Source organism: Ranitomeya imitator, chromosome 1 (genome assembly GCF_032444005.1).
Source record: "Ranitomeya imitator isolate aRanImi1 chromosome 1, aRanImi1.pri, whole genome shotgun sequence".
NCBI classification, from domain to species: Eukaryota; Metazoa; Chordata; class Amphibia; order Anura; family Dendrobatidae; genus Ranitomeya; species Ranitomeya imitator.
Window position 1 is genome coordinate 1,019,995,969 of NC_091282.1, and position 25,408 is coordinate 1,020,021,376.

General features: G+C 41.3%; 1 protein-coding gene across 5 annotated transcripts in view; it reads right to left on the reverse strand.

Annotated features, from left to right (window-relative positions):
• Nucleotides 1-25,408, reverse strand: part of INPP4B (inositol polyphosphate-4-phosphatase type II B) — a 1,184,089-nt gene that overhangs the window by 223,185 nt on the left and 935,496 nt on the right. For all 5 annotated transcript variants that reach the window (XM_069743998.1, XM_069744002.1, XM_069744000.1 and 2 more), the window contains one exon: nucleotides 12,898-13,075. In XM_069743998.1, the coding sequence (XP_069600099.1) occupies nucleotides 12,898-13,075 (178 nt within the window). The remainder of the gene's footprint in view (nucleotides 1-12,897; nucleotides 13,076-25,408) is intronic.

Sequence of the window (25,408 nt, forward strand, 5' to 3'; positions counted from 1 at the left end):
GCCATGTTCACACATTCAGTATTTGGTCAGTATTTTACATCAGAATTTGTAAGCCAAAATCAGAAGAAGAACAATCAGATGAAAAGTGCACCACTTATGGATTTTTCACCCACTTCTGGTTTTGACTTTGAAATGCTGATATAAAATACTGACCAAATACTGAACGTGTGAACACTCACTAAGGCCAGGTTCAGATGTTCATATTTGGTCAGTATTTTAACCAAGAGTGGTTGACAAAATGCAGAAGTGGTGAATGGTGATGTGTTTTTATTATACTTTTCCAACTAATAGTCCACTCCTGGTTTTGGCTTATAAATATTGATCTAAAATGCTTACCAAATACTGATAGTGTTAACGTGGACTTAGGCTGAGTTCCCACGATGGGAGTATTTGGCTGTGTGCGCACGTTGAGTATTTGCTTGCTGAAAATTCTGTAAGGTTTCTGCAGCTGTTGGCAGGAAAAATACTGTGGAAAAACGCACATTTTTGCAGTGTTTTTGGTGCATTTTTACTGCGCTTTTTTGCTGGTTTCACACTTGCGTTTCAAAACGCATGCGTTTAAAAAAAAAACGCATGGTGAAAAAACGCATGTATGGCTACGTTCATATTTGCGTTGTGCGCCGCTGCGTCGGCGACGCAACGCACTACGCAAATAAAAACGCACCAAAACGCACGCAAAAACGCTGCGTTTTGCGACGCATGCGTCTTTTTTTCCGAAATTTGGACGCAAGAAAAATGCAACTTGTTGCGTTTTAATGGTCCGACGCTTGCGGCAAAAAAGACGCATACGTCGCACAACGCAACAAACAAAAACGCATGCGTCCCCCATGTTAAATATAGGGGCGCATGACGCATGTGTCACCGCTGCGTCACCCGACGCAAACCCGACGCAAACTAGCATAACGCTAGTGTGAACGTAGCCTAAACGCGTGCAAACGCTGCATTTTTTTGACGCATGCGTTTTTGCATGTGGTGAAAAAAACGCAGCGTTTTGACGCGTTTACATGCGTTTTTTCATGCTTTTGCGTTTTTTAAACTCATGCTGAGAAATGTTTGACAGCTGCCAATCATCAAAATAAAGTAAAAAACCCACTATAAACAGAAATAGTTAGGGTTAGGGATAGGGGTAGGGTTAGGGGTAGGGATCATAACCCTAACCCTAAAGGGATCCTAACCCTACCCCTAACCTTAAGCCTAAAGGGATCCTAACCCTAACCCTAACCCTAAAGGGATTAGGGTTAGGGGTAGGGGTAGGGTTAGGGTTAGGATCCCTTTAGGGTTAGGGTTATGATCCCTACCCCTAACCCTACCCCTAACCCTTTAGGGTTAGGGGTAGGGTTAGGGTTAGGGTTACTGTTAGGGTTAGGATCCCTTTAGGGTTAGGGTTAGGGGTAGGGTTAGGGTTAGGGATAGGGTTAGGGATAGGGTTAGGGATAGGGTTAGGATCCCTTTAGGGTTAGGGTTAGGATCCCTTTAGGGTTAGGGTTAGGATCCCTTTATCACCTTTATGTTGGGGGGTGGCATATCAGTGTGTTTTCTGTTTTTTTTAAAATAAAAACGCATGCGCTTTTAACGCAAACAAACGCATGTGCTTAAAAACGCATGCGTTTACATAGACATCAATAGGTTTTTTTGCCGCGAAAAAACGCATGTGTTTTTTTGCGGCAAAAAAAACGCCGCAAAAATTATTACATGTTGCATTTCTGCAAATGAACGCGTGCAGAAAAAAAACGCATGCATTCATAAACGCGGCCAAACGCGTATACAAAAAAACGCATGCATTTTTAATGTTAAAGATAGGGGAAAAAACGCATGCGGTTTTTTTTGCGGTAAAAACGCTGCAGATGAAAACGCAAATGTGAAACCAGCCTTATGCGTTTTTTATATGCGCTTTTGCATGCATTTTTGTACAGCAAGGAATGCTGTTTGAGCTAAATAAAAATATTTTAAAACAAGTTTTGTGATGTAATTTCTTGGCTCAACACTACCTTTTTCATGGTGATGCAGTAGAATCAGGGTAATGGGATTAGGGCTTTGTGTCAGTAGCTGTCATTGACACCAAGCCCTAGGCTTAAGGTACCGTCACATTAAGCGATGCTGCAGCGATCTAGACAACGATCCCGATCGCTGCAGCGTTGCTGTGTGGTCGCTGGAGAGCTGTCACACAGACAGCTCTCCAGCGACCAACGATGCCAGTCCCCGGGTAACCAGGGTAAACATCGGGTTACTAAGCGCAGGGCCGCGCTTAGTAACCCGATGTTTACCCTGGTTACCAGTGTAAACGTAAAAAAAACAAACACTTCATACTTACATTCCGGTGTCTGTCCCCCGGCGCTGTGCTTCTCTGCACTGACTGTGAGCGCCAGCCGGAAAGCACAGCGATGACGTCACCGCTGTGCTCTGCTTTCCGGCCGCTGCGCTTACACAGTGCAGAGAAGCACAGCGCCGGAGGACAGACACCAGAATGTAAGTATGTATTGTTTGTTTTTTTTACAATTACGCTGGTAACCAGGGTAAACATCGGGTTACTAAGCGCGGCCCTGCGCTTAGTAACCCGATGTTTACCCTGATTACCAGTGAGACATCGCTGAATCGGCGTCACACACGCCGATTCAGCGATGTCTGAGGGAGTCCAGCAACTAAATAAAGTTTTGGACTTTCTGCTCCGACCAACGATGGCACAGCAGGATCCAGATCGCTGCTGCCTGTCAAACTGAACAATATCGCTAGCCAGGACGCTGCAACGTCACGAATCGCTAGCGATATCGTTCAGTGTGAAGGTACCTTTAGTAATGAAAAGGTGTCAGCCTGACACCCTCATTACTAAGCCGATAAGTAAACACAAACATTAACACACACATTGTCACCAGCCTATGTAGGAGCATTAACAGAACAAACAGATATAGGCTGTAACAAAAAATCAACTTTAATTTTAAAGAAAAAAAAAAAATTAAAAAAATTGCATGGACTCCCGGGTAATTTTAATATCCAGCAGAGGGAAAGCCGACGGCTGAGGGCTGATGTTAATATTCTGGGAAGGAGCCATAAAGGTTCCCAGGCTATTAATATCAACTCACAGGTATTTGCTTATACTTTGCTGGCCAGTTTACAGGGGGACTCCAGAAAAAATTGAGAAAGGGTCCTCCTGTAAAATTTAACCAGCAAAGGCTAGGCAGACAGCGGCGAGCTGATATTAATAGCCTAGGAAGGGACCATAGATATTGGCACCTCCCAGACTAAAAACACCAGCTCTCAGCTGCCCCAGAAAAGGCGCATCTACAAGATGCGCCAAATCTGGCGCTTAGCCTTGCTCTTCCCACTTGCCCTGTAGTGGTGGAAAGTGGGATTCATATTTATGGGGTTGATGTCACCTTTGTATTGTCAGGTGACATCAAGCCCACAGGTTAGTAATGGAGGGGGGTCTGTAAGACGCCTATCCATTAGTAACCCCATAGTGATATTGTATAAAAATTCAGATACCCAGAATAGTCCTTAATGTGAAATAATGACACAGACTCCTTTAACCCCTTTCTGCCATCTGACGTACTATCCCGTCGAGGTGACCTGGGACTTAATCACCAGGGACGGGATAGTACGTCATAGGCAATCAGCCGTGCTCATGGGGGGAGTGCGGCTGATCGTGGCCAGGTGTTAGCTGATTATTACTGCTGATATCTGGCACTATGTGACATCCGGCACAGCTGACATCAGGCTGACATCTGGCACAGCTGACATCCAGATACAAAATGGCCACGGTGTGCTTCCGGGTCCTGCAGGGAGGTGGCTTGCAAGCGCCTGCTGAGAGCAGACACTGGCAAGCCTCCTGCACTGCCTATCAGATCACTGATCTGACACAGTGCTTTGCAAAGTGTCAGACCAGCGATCTGACACTATACAATGATGTCCCACCCTGGGACAAAGTAAAAAAAGTAAAAAAAAATCCTAAAAAAAAATATATATATATATTGTTCCAATAAATACATGTCTTTATGTAAATAATTAAAAAAATTAAAGTACACATATTTAGTATCACCACGTCCGTAGCGACCTGACCTATAAAACTTTCCCACTAGTTAACCCATTCAGTGAACACCGTAAAAAAAAGAGGCAAAAAACAATGCTTTATCATCATACCACCGAACATAAAATGGAATAACATGAGATCAAACAGATATAAATAAACATGGTGCCGCTGAAAACTTCATCTTTTCCTGCAAAAAATGAGCCGCCATACAGCATCATCAGCGAAAAAATAAAAAAGTTATAGCCCTCAGAATAAAGCGATGCAAAAATAATTATTTTTTCTATTAAATAGTTTTTATTGTATAAAAGCACCAAAACATAAAAAAAATACAAATGAGGTATCGCTGTAATTGTACTGACCCGAAGAATAAAACTGCTTTATCAATTTTGCCAAATGCAGAATAGTATAAACTCCCTCCCCCCCAAAAAAAGAAATTCATGAATTGCTGGTTTTTGTTCATTCTGCCTAACAGAGATAGGAATAAAAAGCGATCACAAAATGTCATGTGCCCAAAAAAGGTACCAATAAAAACGTCAACTCGTCCTGCAAAAAACAAGACCTCACATGACTCTGTAGACCAAAATATGGAAAAATTATAGCTCTCAAAATGTGGTAATGCAAAAACTATTTTTTGCAATGAAAAGCGTCTTTTAGTGTGTGATAGCTGCCAAACATAAAAACCCGCTATAAATAGTAAATCAAACCCCCTTTATCAACTCCTTAGGGAAAAATAATAAAATTAAAAAAAGTATTTATTAGGGTTAAGGCTAAAGTTAGGGTTAGGGTTAAGGCTAAAGATAGGTTTAGGGTTGGGGCTAAAGTTAGGGTTGGGGCTAAAGTTAGGGTTGGGGCTAAAGTTAGGGTTTGGATTATATTTACGGTTGGGATTAGGTTTGGGATTAGGGTTAGGGGTGTTTCAGGGTTAGGGGTGTTGTTAAGGTTATGGTTGGGATTAGGGTTAGGGGTGTGTTGAAGTTAGGGGTGGGGTTAGGGTTGGGATTAGGGTTAGGGGTGTGTTGGGGTTAGGGCTGTGTTGGGGTTAGGGGTGTGCTTAGGGTTGAGATTAGGGTTAGGGGTGTGTTAGGGTTAGGGGTGTGGTTAGGGTTGGGATTAAGGTTAGGGGCGTGTTCAGGTTAGGGGTGTGGCTAGGGTTATGGCTAGGGTTGGGATTAGGGTTAGAGTTGTGCTGGGGTTAGGGTTGGAGTTAGAATTGGGAGTTTCCACTGTGTAGGCACATCAGGGGCTCTCCAAATGTGACATGGCATCCGATCTCAATTCCAGCCAACTCTGCTTTCAAAAAGTAAAACAGTGCTCCTTCCTTTCCGAGCTCTCCCATACGCCCAAACAGGGGTTTACCCTAACATATGGGGTATCAGTGTACTCAGGACAAATTGGACAAAAACTTTTGGGGGATCCAATTTCTCTTGTTACCCTTGGGAAAATAAAAATTTGGGGGCTAAAAAATCATTTTTGTTGGAAAAAAGATTTTTTATTTTCATGGCTCTGCATTACAAACTGCAGTGAAACACTTGGGGGTTCAAAGTTCTCACAACACATATAGAAAAGTTCTTTGGGGGGTCTAGTTTCCAATATGGGGTCATTTGTGGGGGTTTCCACTGTTTAGGTAGATCAGGGGCTCTGCAAACGCAATGTGACACCCCCAGACCATTCCATCTAAGTCTGCATTCCAAACGACGCTCCTTCCCTTCCGAGCTCTGCCATGCGCCCAAACGGCGGTTCCCCCCACATATGGGGCATCAGCATACTCAATACAAATCGGACAACAACTTTTGGGGTCCAATTTCTCCTGTTACCCTTGGGAAAATACAAAACTGGGGGCTAAAAATAATTTTTGTGGAAAAAAAAAGATTTTTTATTTTCACGGCTCTGCGTTATAATCTGTAGTCAAACACTTGGGGGTTCAAAGTTCTCACAACACATCTACATAAGTTCCTTGCGGGTCTAGTTTCCAATTTGGGGTAACTTATGGGGGGTTTCTACTGTTTAGATACATCAGGGGCTCTGCACACGCAACGTGATGCCCACAGACCATTCCATCTAAGTTTGCATTCCAAACGGTGCTCCTTCCCTTCTGAGCTCTGCCATGTGCCCAAACGGTGGTTCCCCCCACATATGGGGTATTAGCATACCCACAAATACAAAACTGGGGGCTAAAAAATCATTTTTTCGGAAATTTTTTATTTTATTTTCATGGCTCTGAGTTATAAACTGTAGTGAAACACTTGGGGGTTCAAAGTTCTCACAACACATCTAGATAAGTTCCTTAGCGGGTCTACTTTCCAAAATGGTGTCACTTTGGGGTGTTTCCACTGTTTAGGCACATCAGGGGCTCTCCAAATGCGACATGTGTCATGCGACATGTTTCAATTTTGCATTGAAAAGTCAAACGGCGCTCCTTCCCTTCCAAGCTCTGCCATGCGCCCAAACAGTGGTTTGCCCGCACATATGGGGTATCTGCATACTCAGGACAAATTGCACAACAACTTTTGGGGTCTAACTTTGTCCTGTTACCCTTGGGAAAATAAAAAAAGTGGGGGCGAAAAGATAATTTTTTTTTAAATATGATTTTTTTTTTAAATATGATTTTTTATTTTAACAGCTCTATATTATAAACTTCTGTGAAGCACTTGGGGGTTCAAAGTGCTCACCACACATCTAGATAAGTTCATTAGGGAGTCTAGTTTCAAAAATGATGTCACTTGTGGGGGGTTTCACTGTTTAGGCACATCAGGGGCCCTCCAAACGCGACATGGCGACCTATCTCAATTCCAGCCCATTTTGCATTGGAAAGTCAAATAGTGCTCCTTCCCTTCCGAGCTCTGCCATGCGCCCAAACAGTGGTTCCCCCCACATATGGGGTATCTGCATACTCAGGACAAATTGTTCAACAACTTTTGTGGTCCAATTTTTCCTGTTACCCTTGAGAAAATAAAACAAATTGTATCTGAAGCAAATTTTTTGTGAAAAAAAGTTAACTGTTCATTTTTTTTAAACATTTCAAAAAATTCCTGTGAAACACCTGAAGGGTTAATAGATTTTTTGAATGTGATTTTGAGCACGTTGAGGGGTGCACTTTTTAGAATGGTGTCACACTTGTGTATTTTCTATCACATAGACCCCCCAAAGTGACTTCAAATGTGATGTGGTTCCTAAAAAAATAAAGTGTTGTAAAAATGAGAAATTGCTGGTCAAATTTTAACCCTTATAACTGCCTAACAAAAGCAATTTTTTGTTCCAAAATTGTGCTGATGTAAAGTAGACATGAGGGAAATGCTACTTATTAAGTATTTTTTGTGACATATCTCTGTGATATAAGGGCATGAGAATTCAAATTTGGAAAATTGCTAAATTTTCTAAATTTTCGCCAAATTTCCATTTTTTTCACAAATAAATGCAAGTAATGTCAAGGAAATTTACAACTATCATGAAGTACAAAATGTCATGAGAAAACAAGTTCAGAATCACCAGGATTCATGCAAACGTTCCAGAGTTATAACCTCATAAAAGGACAGTGGTCAGAATTGTAAAAATTGGCCCGGTCAGTAACATGCAAACCATCCTTGGGGGTTAAGGGGTTAATAATCTTAATTTAACCATACTCACCGAACGCCTTTTCACCGAAGCCAACGTCTCCTGCAACAAAAATAAAATAATAAACCACAATATTCCTCACCTGTTCGCCGAGAAGATAATTCATAATGTCCCACAATGATCCTGATCACTTTGAGAACAGTCACATCAGTGATGTGACTGCTGTTAAAGACAGCCAGGGATACACTGACAGGAGGTAATCGCTTCGCAGTGTATCACTGAGCTGCCGTGAGAGTTCACCGAGTTCTCATGCAGCGGTGCTGTAAGTGAGAGCACCGGAGATGATGAACTCAGGTGAACTCCCACGGCAGCTCAGTGATACACTGTAGGATCAACTACCTCCTGTCAGTGTATTGCCACTCCCGATGTGACTGTTCTACACGTGAGATCGCCATGGAACACTCTTGATTTCCTGGACTATGGAAAACAGGTGAGTATGTGGTGGTTTATTATTTTACATTATTTCTAGGAGACGAAGGCTTTGGGGATTTGGTGTTAAGTATAATTTTTTTTATTTTTATTTGAATATGTATGTAATTTTATTTATTTATTTATTTTTAACTGTGAGCATTGGAGCCGCAGACGAGACTACGTCTCCCATCAGCGGCACCTGCTGTCACTGTTATCAGTGACAGCAGATGTAGCCTGGTGGGAGCAGTAGTCACATCGGCCCACGCCTGCGGGTGACAGCTGTGGGGTCACGCTGACATCTGACAGCATGACCTCGCAGCACTCTGACCGACAGTGTGCGGCAGCGTTACCGCAGGTCGCAGTCACAGCTGCAGGGTCACATTGACATCTGACAGTATGATCCCACAGCACTATGACTGACAGCACCAGCAGTAGCATTACCACGGGTCACAGTCTCAGCTACGGGGTCACACTGTCATCTGACAGCATGATCCTGCAGCGCTCTGACCAATGGTCTTTACCGGAGGTAGCATTACCACCGATATGAACCACTGCGCTTTTGATTCCTATGCTGTCACACAGATGACAGCGTGGGAAACACCATAGGAAGCTGGTAAAATGCAAAACAAAAACTCAGCAAATCCGCAGACCTTTTTATACCTGCATTTTTGCTGTGGGTTTGACTGACTCAATTGGGTCAATGGGTGCATTAACACTGCAGAAACACAAAAAGAATTGACATGCTGCAGAAAAAAAAATGCACTGCAAATACTTAAGGAAAATTACTGCTCATGTGCACAACCCTTCAGGATTGTCATTGAATAAGCTTGCATAAGGTTTCCACAGCGTTTTTGGCCCATTTTATGTGTGGGAAAAACGACTGCGAGAACGCATGAAAAACACACTGTGTGCACATTGCTTTTGATACATTTTTGGATCTGTGATTTTTGTTGAGCAAAAAGCGTGACATATTATATTTCTATATTTCTATATATATATTTATATATTGTAAAGTGAATGGAATTCGTAGAAGTCTCATGCCCAGTGTGCTTTCTGTTATGCAGTCTAAACTGAGCTGCAGTGCGTTTTTCAAGTCTGCAACATGTCAATTACTGTTGCAGTAAGGCTGCCGTCACACTATCAGTATTTGGTCAGTATTTTACATCAGTATTTGTAAGCCAAAACCAGGAGTGGAACAATTATAGGAAAAGTATAATAGAAACATATGCACCACTTCTGTATTTATCACCCACTCCTGGTTTTGGCTTACAAATACTGATGTAAAATACTGACCAAATACTGCTAGTGTGACGGCAGCCTAAATCTGTATTTTATTTGTAGATTTTCCCTAGACTTGGAATGAGATCTGGAAAATCCATAGGTAAAAAATGCATGTGTATTTTTAGTGCGTTACCCCTACACGTGAAATCTGTATATGACTTTATCAATAAACTTAAGTTAAGTCACAGGACATATCAAAATCAAAACTATTTTATTTAAAACATGACATACCAAAATGAGACAAAAACCACAGCAAAAAAAAAAATCAACAAAAGGCTAAAGATTTTTACTATTCTGAACATGGGTTCATGAAAAAAATACACAAATGCAAATATAACAGTGGGAAATTTGATTAGGTCTGGAATAGTTTACCAAAGACATTGGCAGAGCATTGAGTTTATAGGGCACTGTTTACTTTCACACTTTGGTTGGCCCTTGAGTTGGTCAGGGATTGTTCAATTTCACACCTTGGTCAGCCAATGTTTACTTTACACATATCACTAATTTAATTGTGCAAATCTCAACTGCCATTCTCCAGTAAGGAGAATTATGGCTTAAACTTGGGAAAATCATAAAAATAAATGGGTTTCACATACTGCTGTGCCTGCTTTTTTCACTAAAAACACAGCAAACTCTGACACCTGCATTTTTTGCTGTTTTTTGCACTTATTTGTTGCTTTCTACAGGTGACAAATCGCTGCAAACAATGCTGCAAAAATGCTGAAATAAGTGACAGTTTTCAAAAGCGCAGTAGTTTTGCAATTGAATCAGGAAAAAAGTAATGTGTGTGCATGAGATTTCTGAAATCTCAGCTTTTGCTGGTACTGTAAAACGCAGCTTAAAAATGTGCAAAAAAACTTCTGCAAAAACGCAATGTGTGAACATAGCCTAAAAATGCATATGCAAAACGCACTCAAAATGCAATGAAAAAACACAAGTTAGCTAATTGGTGCAGAATTGCTGCCTAAAATCCGCAACATAAAAAGCTCATCAAATACTCATTGTGGGAATTTAGCGACAACATAATTTACAATAATATAACCATATAAAAGAGATAATAATTTATTATGTAAGGCTAAGTCCATGTTTTATGGCTAGGTATATTTTTATATATAAAACTAATAGGTCAATAAAATGTATGTGTCCCAAAAAGTGCATTTTAAGGTACCTTACAGTTCTAGGCCGGCGTCAGATGAGCGTATGGCATCTGATGCGAGATCATCGGATGCGATATGCTAATGACCTTCGGCTCCTGCTCTGCTGCGAGTGGGAGCCGAGTGTCATGCGTCGGGGCTCCGATTCTCTCGCACAGGGAGGATCGGAGCACAGCTGCGGAGGAGGTGAAGAAATGAATTTCTCCATCTCCTCCATTGCTGAAGTCAGCATATATCGCACATCACTAGGATGATATGTGAGTGATGTGCATTGTCTCACTTTATTTTCAGGTTTATATGGGTGAGAGTGAGCCGAGACTCGGCCGGGTGTCAGTGACAATCGCAGCATGCTACGATTGCACTCACACATAGCAAACGGCCATGAAAAAAACACTGATGTGAGCTGCCCCATAGAGGATTACTGGTCCGAGTGCTATGCGATTTTTTATCGCATAGCACTCGTCCGTATTCTATGGTAGTGTGACTCTGGCCTCATAGTCTTTTTCGTATGGTTAAACAAATGTATAAAAAAACATTGAATTGGGGTGAAGGAGACCCGTAAGAGAGATGAGGTAGAAATTACCTTGATAAAAAGTGTCCCCATAAGGGGAGGTAGGAGCAACGGTTGGAGGGGGAATGTAGGGCCGATGTCACACTTGCAACTGCAATGCGAGAAACTCGCCTGAATACCCGGCACTGCCGCCAGCACTCGGGACTGGAGTGTGTGGATGCATGTATTTCTATGCAGGATGAACGCTCCAGTTCGAACTGCCAGCGGCAGTGCTGGATATTGAGGCGAGAGACTCACGCAAGATTCTTGCATTGCAGTTGCAAGTGTGACACCGGCCTAATCTGTAAGGTTTAAGTATCTGTAACAGCCAAAGCGCAGGTCTGCAGAGCGGAGAAAACAGTGAAAGTGCATGCTATCTTAAGTATCTTCTGTAGCCAAAGCCAGCTCAGCAACAGCGGAACGCTGCACCAGGACTAGCCATTGGGTTATAGACAGGTAGAAGAGTCCAGTGACCCAGTTGTGTGCAACTCTGTGAGGACGAGTGCTTGGAGTGCATATTCTGTGGACTATCGTAAATAGGCTCTGTGCTTTCAAGGGCCTGGAGTCGCGGGAGTGACTGATTTAAAGAGCAAACACAAAATCTTTTGTGAGGGTGAGCCTCTCTGGACTCAGAGATGTGCCTTTGACAAAGTAGGCGTAACGTCCAGTGGCGACAGGAGCTCAGACATGCCAGGAAATGTGAAGCAACCAGAAACAACATATTTATGGAAATGTTCTGCAGCTTTGCAATATTAAACGTACAAATGCCAAATAAACAAACTAAATGAACTAAATGAAGCCACATTGACGTGTTCCTATCAGTACACATTGCAATGAATGCAGTGACATTCAGTCTGCCTCACTTACTCCTCCTTCTGTAGGGTTACTCCAGTTTCCTACCTCTCTACACTTCATTTCCTGTATCCCTGAATAAAGAGACTGCTCAGAGTAGCTAGTTCCAAGAAGTTTCTAGTAAATACGACAGGGTTCAGGTGGTCCTCTCTTCTTCTAAGCAGGGTTGACAAGGGTTGACAAGTATGTCCTACAGTTCTCCTGTAGCCATAGTTACATGGGAAAGGAGCAATGAACAGCCTATTCACTCTGAAAATTAGCTTTGGCTCTGAGACCAAAAAGGTTATTTTTGGCAAGCCTTTGACTAATATTTTACACCTATCAACAGTTACATTTCCTCGTCAGCTTTTCACATCAGATACTTATCACTGCCTCTAATAAACCTTCATTTCACACATACGGTACATTTAATTGCTTTGATGCAAAGCCCATTACCCAGCATCACCCTCCTATTCTCTTGTGGAGTATATCTTCTCAGAGAAAGCCTATTTTGTAGCACAATTCATAAGTCAGCCACCCACAATATTTTACTCCGTCTGCTCACAGTTTAGTGCTGTGTTTGCAGTACAATTGCCGGCGAGTGTAACTGCACAAAAAAAAAAAGCACTTTCAGATGAAACAAAACAAAAAAGAATATTCTATCTTAAAAGAACATTATCTTCAACTTGCTTCTCTGCAACAATTATTAGTATTAGAAAGAGAAGAAAGCTTCGCTGCAATGAAATAACTCAATTTAATAACAGAATCTGCCGCCTCTGAAAGCCTGCAATCTTACTTTCAAAAACACCTTTAAAAGCAGGAAATAAAGATATTGAAAATGTTAAATTGCTTTTTTCAAAGGTATTAGATGTTTGCTATTGCATTGACTTGGCATTTTGAAGTCTACCTTTCAAAGTGAGTTCTGTATATTCTATAATGTAGCGAATGTCAGTCTGTACATTACATAGAAGAGTAGCATTAGGAGGGAGTCTATTTTTATACATGAGTCATTGCATGGCAGATTTGGATCTCACCGTTTCCGAGAGTGCTTTTAAAGAATTTTTGAGGCTGTCCGCAGAGCGCTGTCTTGCTGAATTAAGCAGCAGGTCTGTATGGCTTGATATAAGAGGTTCAAGGTGATTGATGTTGCTTAAAATTTCTTTCGCCTTTGCCGTGTTCTCAGGTGAATAGTAAATACATTGGTACCCAGTGCTGGAAAACAGAAATGCAGATTTCTATTAAACGGCAAGAAAATATTATCAGATTCTTTAACTGTGAACTGAACAGTCAATTTAAAAAATAAAAGAAACATGTGGAAATTGATTTCTCGCACGCCTGCAAATGGCAGCATGTTTATCTTGGAGAATTCAACACCAATCATTATTTTGAAGTATAGAACCCAAGAAACCACAAATGTACTATATGTGAGTTGAAACCAATTTATTTGCTAGCTAAGCTTCATAAAAAATAAGTAGTGCACGCTGTAGATTTATACACTTAAAAGAGATATTTGGAAGTGGTCTTTTTGCTGAACACCGCTAAAAATAAATGGGCAAGCATTCCCATCTAAAATGAAAGAAGAGAAGAAAATCCTTAGGCTACGCGAACGCACACGGTGAAGAGGGAAGCAATTTACAGAAATGTTCTAGCACTGATTCTATAGATAATTCTCAATTATGGTATTACGGTACTTTTTTTTTTTTTAAATGTGGTTCTTAATGCCACAGATTTCCCACAATGAAGTCAAGAAGGTTAAAACATGGCAGATTTTCAGCAAAACTGTGACTCACATGGTATGTTTCTGCCAAATTGTGAGATGTTTTCAAAATCTCATTCTTTAACAATGCAAAACATGACTGCCATCGAAAGTTATTAAATTAATATTTATTGCATAATTGAAAATTCAGAAACGTTCTATTATATATGTTTCCCCATAGTGGGTAAAAACATTCATGTTTATACCAAGGTGCTAAAAACTCATCAATACTTTGGTCTATTAGTATGTAGTGTTTTGAAGTGGAATGTGCCTGAAAATATTCAATATAGTAAATTACTTTACAAAGCATAGGGACAGGGTTTAACAAGAAATATAAGCGCACTTTGAGGATTTCACAAAATGTGGCTGGACCATAGTTATTTTGGTTTAGCGCAATATATAAATTCAGAAGGTGAAACCTTGTACAGACCTGGATTAGTACTTCTCACAGATGAGGGTTTACTAGAAATGTATGGAGTCTGTGCAATGCTGCCAGAGCTCATCATTAGTGTTGGCTGTCAGTCGGTGCCTTAGGCTACATCCCCATGGTCAGTAATCGGCAGCACTTTGGACGCAGCACATGTCCGCTCCGTCCAAAGTGCTGCCGGCTATTGAACGCAGATGATTCCACATGTGTTCATTGAACTGTGCAGAATCACCACGCCCAATACATTGGACTGGTGATATTTATCTTGTGGAGACCGAGCATCTCCGCAAGATAAATAGACTTGCTGCTGCCGTCTGAAAAGACACGCCGCATGTCCGTCTCTGCAGGGAAGCCAGAGGCATTCATGCATGCATAGTGGAAATCCCATCCACTATGCTGTAACATCAGGCAGCTGTGGGTTGGATGCCACAGATATACGCAGCATCCAATCCGCGTTTACTGACCTTCCGCGTTTACTGACCTTGGGAACATACCCTAACCACGGTTACAGTTGCTGCTCTCTATACACAGAGCGGTGACTGAAACCATGGTGGCACCACCCCTATGACTGAAAGGGGCAAGGCTGCAGGGGGGAATAAAGCTAATTTCCCCTCAGAAGTGGCGCTCTCAGTGCACGGCCACACAGTGTCAGACTGCTATTAAGGTTTTCCTTCAACATTACCCTGTATTTAGCTCAATCCATCATCCTATCAACTCAGACTAGTGTGAAGAGTCATCCAGTGTGGACCTTACATTCATATGCTTTCAGTGTTTCAAATAGATGGTCAGTAAATTTGACATAAAGACTGTACCAGAATCCTGTTCAGTCAACCTCCACCCATACATTTTTAGCAGGACCGCCCCACTGGACTTCAAAGCCAAAATGAGCAAGAATTTTATATTTTTTTTATACAATTTATACTGAATATTTTCCAACAACACTATATTTCAGTCTGCTCAGCTCCTCCTGCTCTATTTCATGTTGCTTCACATGGAGCAGTATTTTCTATGTGACAGGTTCCCTTTAAAGCCTACACACATGGCTTAACTATTTCACCTACTATAAACTAATTTACACTATAGAATTTAGCTCACAGAGAATTACCAAGTATTTGCTTTGAGTTGGTTTTTGGTTAATATTGGTCAGATATGTTTCTGAGAATTGTGCTGAGCAATATGACCACCAATGTAGATGGCATATGATGAATCTACCATATAGTATCTAATAGTTAAAAATCATATTAATTACACGTTGCAATGCTCTCTCTCTTGGGGGTAGTCTTTATTGGTATCAACCATCACATCATCCCTATATGGTCAGAGATCTAGGATGTACAGTGATTATCATGGCAAGACCCATACTACTGATTATATTTTATTAAAACCTAAATAATGTGACTAATAAAAGCTAATTTTGAAGTAGGATAATCTCACATAATTCATAATTCTGATACGTGAACTTCGTTGGCAACTAGTGTGACAACTGAAGAAGCCACTTTACATTACTACTTCATATACTGCCAGCTGGCACTGGTGTACAGTTCTCTTTATAGATGCAACATACAGAATGTAATTTTGTGTCTAGACATCTTTTCACTTAGCGCAGTAAATGAGCTGTACAACCTCGGCAGATGACTGTATATTCAGATTTAATCAGATAACTTGCAAGTAATGTAAAAACGTAACAAATCTCAATTTGTTCATATGGAGAAAGGTTTTAGTGGTAATGGGTGAAAATTTCCAGAGGTTTTGAACTAATCACTGTAGAGTGGATGCATTTATAACATTATTGGTACGCTTTGGTTAATATAATGTGTTAACATGATATGATGTAATGTCTAGTGATGAGCGAGTTTACCCGTTGCTCGGGTGGTCTCTGAGTATTTGCCAGTGCTCGGAGATTTATTTTTTTTCAATGCATCTGCATGATTTATGGCTGTGTAGGGGAAGTGGTATTATTATTGTTCCTTTTTTCCCCCTACCCCTGTTTGCACTTCGCCTCTCATAAATGTGATACTGCTACATTATGCAAATGTATTATCACTACTTATTTTGAGTACTGCTATGCATAAAGCGTATTACTTATGTTGTATATATGTCATATGTGTACCATTGTTGTTAGGGAAAGTGCCTTGGGCCCATATAGTGTTAGGGGAGTGGTACCCCAAGTTGGACACTAGATGGGGGCATCATAGATATTAGGTATAGCATAGAGGGAATAGTTAGGAAGGGCACGATGGGGATAAGATAATGAGGGCTTCCTATTTTAAGGCAGTTGGGGCCTGGGCACCCGCACAGCTCACAGGGGAGCTGGCTGGGCCAGAGCACATCGTGCCCCGCAACGTTTTTCTAGGTAGAGTGGGCCCAGCAGTAATATCAAGGGGGCAAGAACTAAAAACAGAAGGTACAGCAACTACAGAATCAGCAGTGCAGTATTAGTGGGACTGCAGCTGCTGGACAGAAGAAGGCTGAGCAAAATGGGAAAAAGTGCACCAAAATGTGGCAGGTTTTTGCGTGGACTGCCATCCTCAGGACCGGGGCAAAATGGCAGAGAATGCCCTCATGAAAGGCAGAATTACTGGACATTGAGGACACTGTGGGACCGGTTAGTACAGACCTTCCCGAATGCAGGTTGAGCGACAGGCAAGGGTCAGAGACACCAATGCCGATGCTGTAACAGCGTGTGCCCTGGATGATAAGTTGCTGAGTAAACATGTTGAAGTTGAAGTAAAACCGGACTGTGACTCTTTATTCTTGGAATCGGCTGCAGAGGTAACTGTCCCGTATCGGGAAAACCCTGATGGCGTAGAGGAGCTGCACCGAGGTACTTGAATTTTGACGGGACTAGTGGGTGATACAGAGATTATTGTCGGCTATGACTGCCTCCCTGGCCCCCGACCCTTACAGCTGCTAGCCAGCTGAGTACATGTGGGGGTTGCCTGGTTGCTAGGGAATCCCCACATGTATTCAAGCTGGCTAGTAGCTGTAAATCATTCAGCTGTCTCAACAAAAACTAAATCTCCGAGCAGTTACAAATACTCAGAGACCATCCGAGCATGCTTGGAAAAACCCAAACAACGAGTATACTCGCTAATCACTAGTAATGTCCTCTATATTTTGGTGTTGTAGACATACACTTTTCACCTAATCAGATTTATAACTCCATTAGAATTTTTTGCCAGTAATCTACATATTCTTTAATTTATTAAGTCAGCAAAAATGGCCAGTCCCATACTGAATATACAAGTCCAACCTACACAAATGTTAGCAAATCAGAACATTAGACATGAGAGTATTTGGTCAGTATTTTACCTCAGTATTTGTAAGCCAAAATCAAGAGTGGAACAATCAGAGAAGAAGTATAATAGAAACATATGCTCCACTTCGGTATTTATCACCCACTCCTGGTTTTGGCTTACAAATACCGAGTTAAAAAAATAAAAAAAATACTCAACATGTGGACCTGGCCTTCCATGATTGTATAAGTACTATCAAACACTATTCTAATCCAAATATAGGCCCAGTCCTTAACATCAAAAGATCACTGGGGGAGTTAAAAAGAGACAGATGATAGTAATTATAAGGAATGTGCATAAAGAGAGCATGTAACCAGGTAAGAAATATTTAGTTTTTCCAGTTATTTTATTCCCTCTGCTCCCCAAAGTTTTCAATCTTTTGTTTTTGCTTTCAAATCCGTTATACGGTTCCAGAGATATGGGATTCTTTATTTCATGCTAGCTTTAATGGTCTTTACCAGAGTGGTGTCATTCAATGGATTTTCTCAGGGTCTTTAGACTGCTCTCTCTGGTGAGCAAAGCCCCATTGGAAAAGATTTTTAAAATTAACACCAAATAGAAAGGCCAATATCTCTGGAATTGTATGGCAGATTTGAAGAGAAAAAAAACTAAAAGAAACAAATTGAATAATCAAGGGAACAATTATAGCAGTAATATAATAAGACTAAAAATTGGACACTTTTGTACTTGGAAACAGGTCCCCTATAAATCCATTGTGACTACCTTTCAATCACAAACTAGACAAGATCAGGGTTACTGCTTGTGAAATGACCCTAAGGCCACGTGCACACGTTGAATATTTTTTACCTCATTATTTGCAAGCTAAAACCAGGAGTGGAACGATCAGAGGAAAAGTATAATAGAAACACATCACCACTTCTGTATTTTGTTTTCCCACTCCGGGTTTTGGCTTACAAATACGGAGGACAAAAAACTTACCAAATACTCAACGCGTGTGTAAGGGGGGAATTTGTCCGACATTTATACGAGCACTGTGCAACATCTTACATAGGGTCCCTGGGTGTGTGCTACTGTTACCTGCATCAATTCTGGCATAATTTGTGTGCACCAAACCCCTTTAACTTTCCGATGAAGAGACCAGATGGCTTTACAAAAATAAAAGTCTTGTTTACTGAAGTTGGAACTTATATACAAAGGGTAGCAGGAACAAAGCTTAGATTAAACTTCTGCACAACACAGAGGCACATTATTAGTGGTTTGGATGGCGGAAGATTACTTGTGAGAAATGTTACAGATTCATAACAAGTTACCCTGGGGACCTCTGTCTTCCCGGTACAGGGAGACAATATGTTATGATGCACCAGGGAGCTATCACTAGCTACCACCTTACTGATATGCCCAAGTTTGGCTGAACCAGTCTTCTTTCCTGCTGATCTCCAGGTCTAGCTAATACTGTGATCTTCTTAAGCTCTTCCAGATTTGCTGCCCTAATTTACCTGCTGTGAGGAACCTGCCACCACTGTAGAATTGCTTGTTGAATAACTGGCTCCCTTGCCAATCTCTTGCTTCCACACATACCCACTGTTGATGATTCTCCTCTGAGGGTGTTCTTCCTTATCTGTAGCTCACTAACAACTAACCATAAAAACAGGAACTCACACACACCAGTCCTCATCATTACCCTTCCCCAACTTTAGATAGGGACAACTTAAGAGAAGAACATCTCTGTATTAAATTGGAGGCATATAGTGGTCATGAGAGTTCCTATGTACCTTTATTGTAAAAAGGCTGCAGTGCTTGAGCCATCGCCATCGGCAGAACCAATCAGCATAGTGTTTGGCTGCAGCATAGTGAAAGGGACATCATTACTGCAAACTACAAACAATTAAATGATCAATGGTAGAAATCCCTGGAAAAATAAGTAACAATTAGTGTAAACTGTGAGGGTATTCTCACGGGGATACCACTACAAAGAGGGGCCAGAAGATCGAGGTGTCAGGTTTCACAGACTGCTTTACTATCTTATTAAATAGTGCCATTTTTCTTCTCACTGGCAGTGCAAGGGTTAGGCTACTTTCACACTAGCGTTGTGCGACGCACGTCGCAATGCGTCGTTTTGCAGAAAAAACGCATCCTGCAAGGTTGTTTTTTCTCCATAGGTTTGTATTAGCGACGCATTGAGATGCATTGCCACACGTCGCAACCGTCGTGCAATGGTTGCATCGTGTTGTGGCAGACCGTCCGCACCAAAAAATGTTGCTTTTTCCCCCCGCAACTCACAATGGGGCAGCGGATGCATTGTAATAATGCATTCGCTGCCCCTGTTGTGCTGCGTTGACACAGGATGCGTCGGTATGTCGGCCCAACGCACTGCGATGGGCCGATGCTAGTGTGAAAGTAGCCTTAATCATTTCAGTTGATCTCCTGGAGCTCTCCAACTTTGATTGTCTCAGCTGTTCAGTCTTGGCCACTCCCCTCTGATATATATGCTCAGCACTGGCACTGCCCTGCCTGGTTAGGAGTTGGATGTAAATTTCATATTCAATGTAGGTGTTTGGAGAGTTGCTCAGGAGATTATTGCATGGAGTTTGTGTGTCAATCCTCATCCCATCCTACTTGGTTTCACTGTACTATATATTCATTGTGTTTCACTCTGTTGTTTGGTGAGTGTATTTTGTATGATTGTAGTTTTCATTTATCCCTGTCTGTCCTTCCTTGTTTGTCTGGTTAGAGTTATCTTAAACACTACGGCCTCACACGTCCCTGGGTGGGGGAGGGAACAGATAAGGGTTAATATAGGAGCATATTAAGGCACATGACCCCGGCATCGCCACCATCAGGATTATTTCATGGGATTAGGATATAAAAGTGGTATAGAAGGGTTAATGTTTTTCCTTTAATTGCTAGAATTTGCTAAAATTTGTTCTTATAATGTAGTAGTCTTATAGTCTCCGACTCATGGATTTTATATTTCCTATCTTATATGAAATGTCTTCAATAGTCATATTTACAACATGTTTTGGGTATATGGTAAATAAAGCATGACCCTGGGTAACAAAGGGGGGGGGGGGGGGTGGTATTGGCCTACACTGAGTTACCTTTGCTGTAAATGGTATAAAAACACTGCCTCTTGTATTATTAAACCAGAAAAGTGATTTGCTCACATCCTGTGTGTGAATTCCTTTCTCCAAGCACTTGAAAATCTTGAGGGCGTAACCTCTTAATTTGACCTCACTGGTGATCCGGCATATCTGACTTTGGGTCAGAACGCCAACAGCTACAACACAAGGGCGTTCCTAATTCGAGGGATTGGGTAAGTGCCCACAGTCCCTAGTCACTACGTGACAGGTATGTGCATGCATTCAGTATTTGCATCAGAAAAATCTGCAGCAAATACTGATGTGTTGGCAGGAAAAAATGCAGCATAAAATACATACATTTTTGCTGCCTTCTTGATGTGCTTTTGACACTTCTTTTGCATGTGTTTTTAATGTGTTTTTCCCACTCATTAGTATGGGTGAAATCTGCAGCAAAAATGCTGAAGAATTGACATACTAGGTCTGCCGCAAATCTGCAAGGAAAAACAAGTAATATGTGCTTGAGACTATGAATCTAATTCACTTTGCTGGTATTAGAAAATCCTTTAAGTTTTGTGGCAAATCTGTGAAGAAAAAATGCGACAAAACCACATGGTGTGCACAGACCCTAAAGGTACCGTCACACTAAGCGACGCTGCAGTGATACTGACAACGATGCCGATCGCTGCAGCGTCGCTGTTTGGTCGCTGGAGAGCTGTCACACAGACAGCTCTCCAGCGACCAACGATCCCGAGGTCCCCGGATAACCAGGGTAAACATCGGGTTACTAAGCGCAGGGCTGCGCTTAGTAACCCGATGTTTACCCTGGTTACCAGCGTAAAAGTAAAAAAAAAAAAACACTACATACTTACCTTCCGCTGTCTGTCCTCCGGCGCTGTGCTCTCCTCTGCACTGTATAAGCACAGTGGCCGGAAAGCACAGCGGTGACATCACCGCTGTGCTCTGCTTTCCGGCTGGCCGGTGCTCACAATGCAGACTGCAGAGAAGCACAGCGCCGGGGACAGACAGCGGAAGGTAAGAATGTAGTGTTTGTTTTTTTTTAATTTTACGCTGGTAACCAGGGTAAACATCGGGTTACTAAGCACGGCCCTGCGCTTAGTAACCCGATATTTACCCTGGTTACCAGTGAAGACATCGCTGGATCAGCATCACACACGCCGATCCAGCGATGTCAGTGGGAGATCCAGCGACGAAATAAAGTTCTGGACTTTCCCCAGCGACCAACGATCTCCCAGCAGGGGCCTGATCGTTGGTCGCTGTCACACACAACGATTTCGTTAACGATATCGTTCAGTGTGACGGTACCTTAACTGTCATTTCAGGTGAACCTGCAGCTGAATTTCTGTGTCTGTCTCTAGCTCTTCCTTCCACCCCTCTGTATAGACTCTTATGAGCAGCAACAGACATTTCCTCTCTCACTAATGATAAAATTTTAATTTTACTAGTGAATTTAGATTAGAAAGAAACATATTTCTTTGATCAAATATATTACAAAGATTATTTTCATGTGTACTGCTGATTTATGAAAAATAAAATAACGATTATTACTTTAATTGTTTTATTTTTAAAGAAGCATTCCTCCTCCCATCAAAGTTTTTCTCCTGTTAATAAAATGCAGTCATCGTATTATATAGCACGAAATACTTACACTTGCTCATTTTGTCTTTCTATCCAGCTAATTCTTCTCTTTTCTCTTCTCTATGGAAAAACAGGAAGTCTCATCCCTTTATTTATCATTTCCCTCTTCACCTACTGACCCAGTTGCTGCATCCTCCCCACTGCAGTGACTTGTGGGTCATTTAGGGAAAATTGACCTCCTGTTCCTACATAGAGCTTCAAATGATTCAGTTAGTCAGAATCATGTGATGTCATAGACCTAATGGAAAATAAAAGAATTATATGTGTAGAAGGCCAAAATGTCAATTCTAAGCACGCCATGTCATATCATATGATAACTGCAATACATTAAAAGGATAAAAATTGTGATGGGAGTGATTGTTTAATATGTGGATGAGGATTTGAGCAAAAAGCCTTTTTATGGCTCTGTTGTAAATAGAGCAGAAATACAGATATATACATGAAGTTTAAGCGAGTTTTTATGGGACTTTAATATAGGGATCTATTTGATGTGCTGTAAGTTTGGTTTAATTCAACCATGGGAGGTCCGAGTATTGTAAACCTGTATTATGGTCCAGTATTCTGCAGGAAAGGCTGCTAATTCTCAGATTATTGTGTTTTTAATGTGGGTTACTTTGCTTTAGTATATTTTACTATATCGAATAGAAACAGTTTTTCAAGTTGCATTTTTTATTTTTTTATTCTTACCAGTGAACTGTTATTTTCCTGTTATCCCTAAACCATTTGTGACTTGTTCAAGTCAGCATTGATTCAATCAATACTGACAAACGTCAAGGTGAGAATTGTCTTCATTATTTGTTGTTACAACATTTCTTCGTATTTTTTTCTTTTGTGTCAAACAAGTTATGTGTGATAAGTGAGCCTGACAGGTCTTTAAAAAAGGGAAAACCTGACAAAGATGACTGACGAAAGGTAATGGTGGATAAATACGGATGTGATGAATGAAACAGTTCTTAAGTGTTGACTGTGAAGGAGAAAGATATATACACTTCTGATTTGTTTGGCACAAGATAATCAGGCATTGACTGGCTACTCTGTTGATGATGAGCCTTGCCACATATTCAGACAGGCCAGAGTCTTAATAAGGACACTTTGGTATATCTGAATTCTAAGTCCACTAGTTCTAATGTAGCAAGTCTCATTAAAGGGCTGACATTGACCCATAGGGTGGTTACCTCTTAAAAGGTGGAAATACAGACACAACAGAACATGGACTTCTCCAGGAAGTCCACATGACAGCAAAAGAAACACCGGAGGCTCTGCTTATTAATAATGTTATTACCGCCAGTCATACCTCCTGCAGCTGTGAATGACAGTAGAAAGTTTACCTCCGGTCACAGATGCTTCGACTGATGAGAGAGTACTACACCCATCAGCCTACGCCTGCTGCCATTAACAGCGAGAGCGAGCGCGGCTGATGGGAGCATTCATCCACCGGCGCCTGTACTATAAATAAATAACAAAAAAATATGTCGGGGTCTGTTCTATTTTTGATAACCAGCATAGCAAACTTGACAGTTACAGGGTGGACCCCACAGCTGTCAGCTTTATCATGCCTGGTATTCAAAAATAGAGGGGTCACTACACCATTTTTTTTTATTATTTAAATAAATAGCTAAAAAAAACAAAGTGGGTCCCCCCAATTTTTGACAACAAGCCAAGCTAAAACAGGCAGCTTGGGGGCTGGTATTCTCAGGCTGGTAAGGGGCCATGGATATTGGCCCCCCCAGCTGCCCCAGAAAAAGTGCATCTATTAGATGTGCCAATTTTGACACTTTGCCTGGCTCTTCCCACTTTCCTTGTGGTGGTGGCAAGTGGGTTTTATGTTTGTGGGGTTGATGTCAATGTCACCTTTGTATTTTCAGGTGACATGAAGGCCAGCAATTAGTAATGGAGAGGCGTCTGTAAGACACCTATCCATTACTAACCCTATAGTCATATTGTCAACAACAAAAACCTCCAGAATAAAGTCCTTTATTTGAAATAAAAATACACACCGTTTTAGAAAAGTATTTAAAAATAAACACTGTTATACTCACCTTACACCCATTCCATTGAATACCTGGTCCTCTGTAAAAAAAAATAAAAACAACAATATCCCTGACCTGTCCGACATACTGTCACATGCTGTATTTCATGTCTGCAATAATTGGTTTTCAACCTGTATGGTGCCAAGATGCAACCGTCCAATGTGAAAATCACGGAAGAATGAGCTGCTGCAAGCTCAGCATCAGAAACTAGCGATGACGCCATTGAGGTTACCGCAGCTCATTTTAGCTGAGCTGATGAACTGCGGTGACCTCCGTGAGATTACCACTCGCACTGTGAGTAAAAGTCTCATGGTGCAGCACTGAGATCAGTGAGTTCACCATAGTTCACCGTGAACAGATGTTCGGGAACCCCATTCATATGAATGGGGTCCAGGTTCGGGTACTCGAAGCAAACATTTTTTGAAGTATTTGGCTGAACCCAAGCATCCAGGGGTTCCTCCATCACTAGTCATAAATGATAAGAAAAATACAAAATATAATGTATTTACTGTATTTTCTGTCCTGGTGTTTAATGTTAGTAGATTACAAATATTGCAGACAATAACACTGGTCAACACAAAAAATCATCAGCAAAGGTAATATGTCTGTTTTATGGAGTTTGATGTGCTGATTCCAAAAATATGCTAAGTTTTTCTCTATCACATAAAGTTTCAGAGATAAAAGTATTTTTGTTATTACGTTATTTCTGCATTTTCAATGTATGTGGTTTTTCCTATGTTACTCCCATTTCTTTGATTGTCCTACTTAATTATGAATTTTCTTACAGGGGCAACACCAGTAAAGATTTTAGTGACTTTTATGGGAAGTAGTATTCACAATGCAGTCAACCATTGACTGCTTCTCAGAAAGTCACATGTTATGGGGAGGAGCACACTGTTATGAGGCGGTAAGATTTGAGTGAGACAGAAAAGGATGGTGATGGCAGCAAGGACTGGCATGTGAGACTCTGACAGGAGACAGGTTTCTACAGGGATCTGAACCCTGCCACAGAGAGATAGAAGGGAAGGGAGAGAACAGCCACAATTGTGAGAGGATTTTAACTGCATTTCAGGGAGGGCAAGTCACCTCAAAGAGAAGAAAACCGCTCAGCCACTGAGGTGTAACTGAGTGAGGGTCTCCACAGAGAGAGAACCTGAAAGCAGCCAATATCACACTGAGAAACTGCCTGTCTGCAAATGCTCATCTTTAAGGAATAGGCTGACCCATTTACCTCACAACTATATATAGCTATCTACCAGATTACCTCCACTAAAATCAGTTTTAAATACAAGCTGCCTCTGTAATCTCTGAGGAAATATCTACATATAGTCGGTCTGCT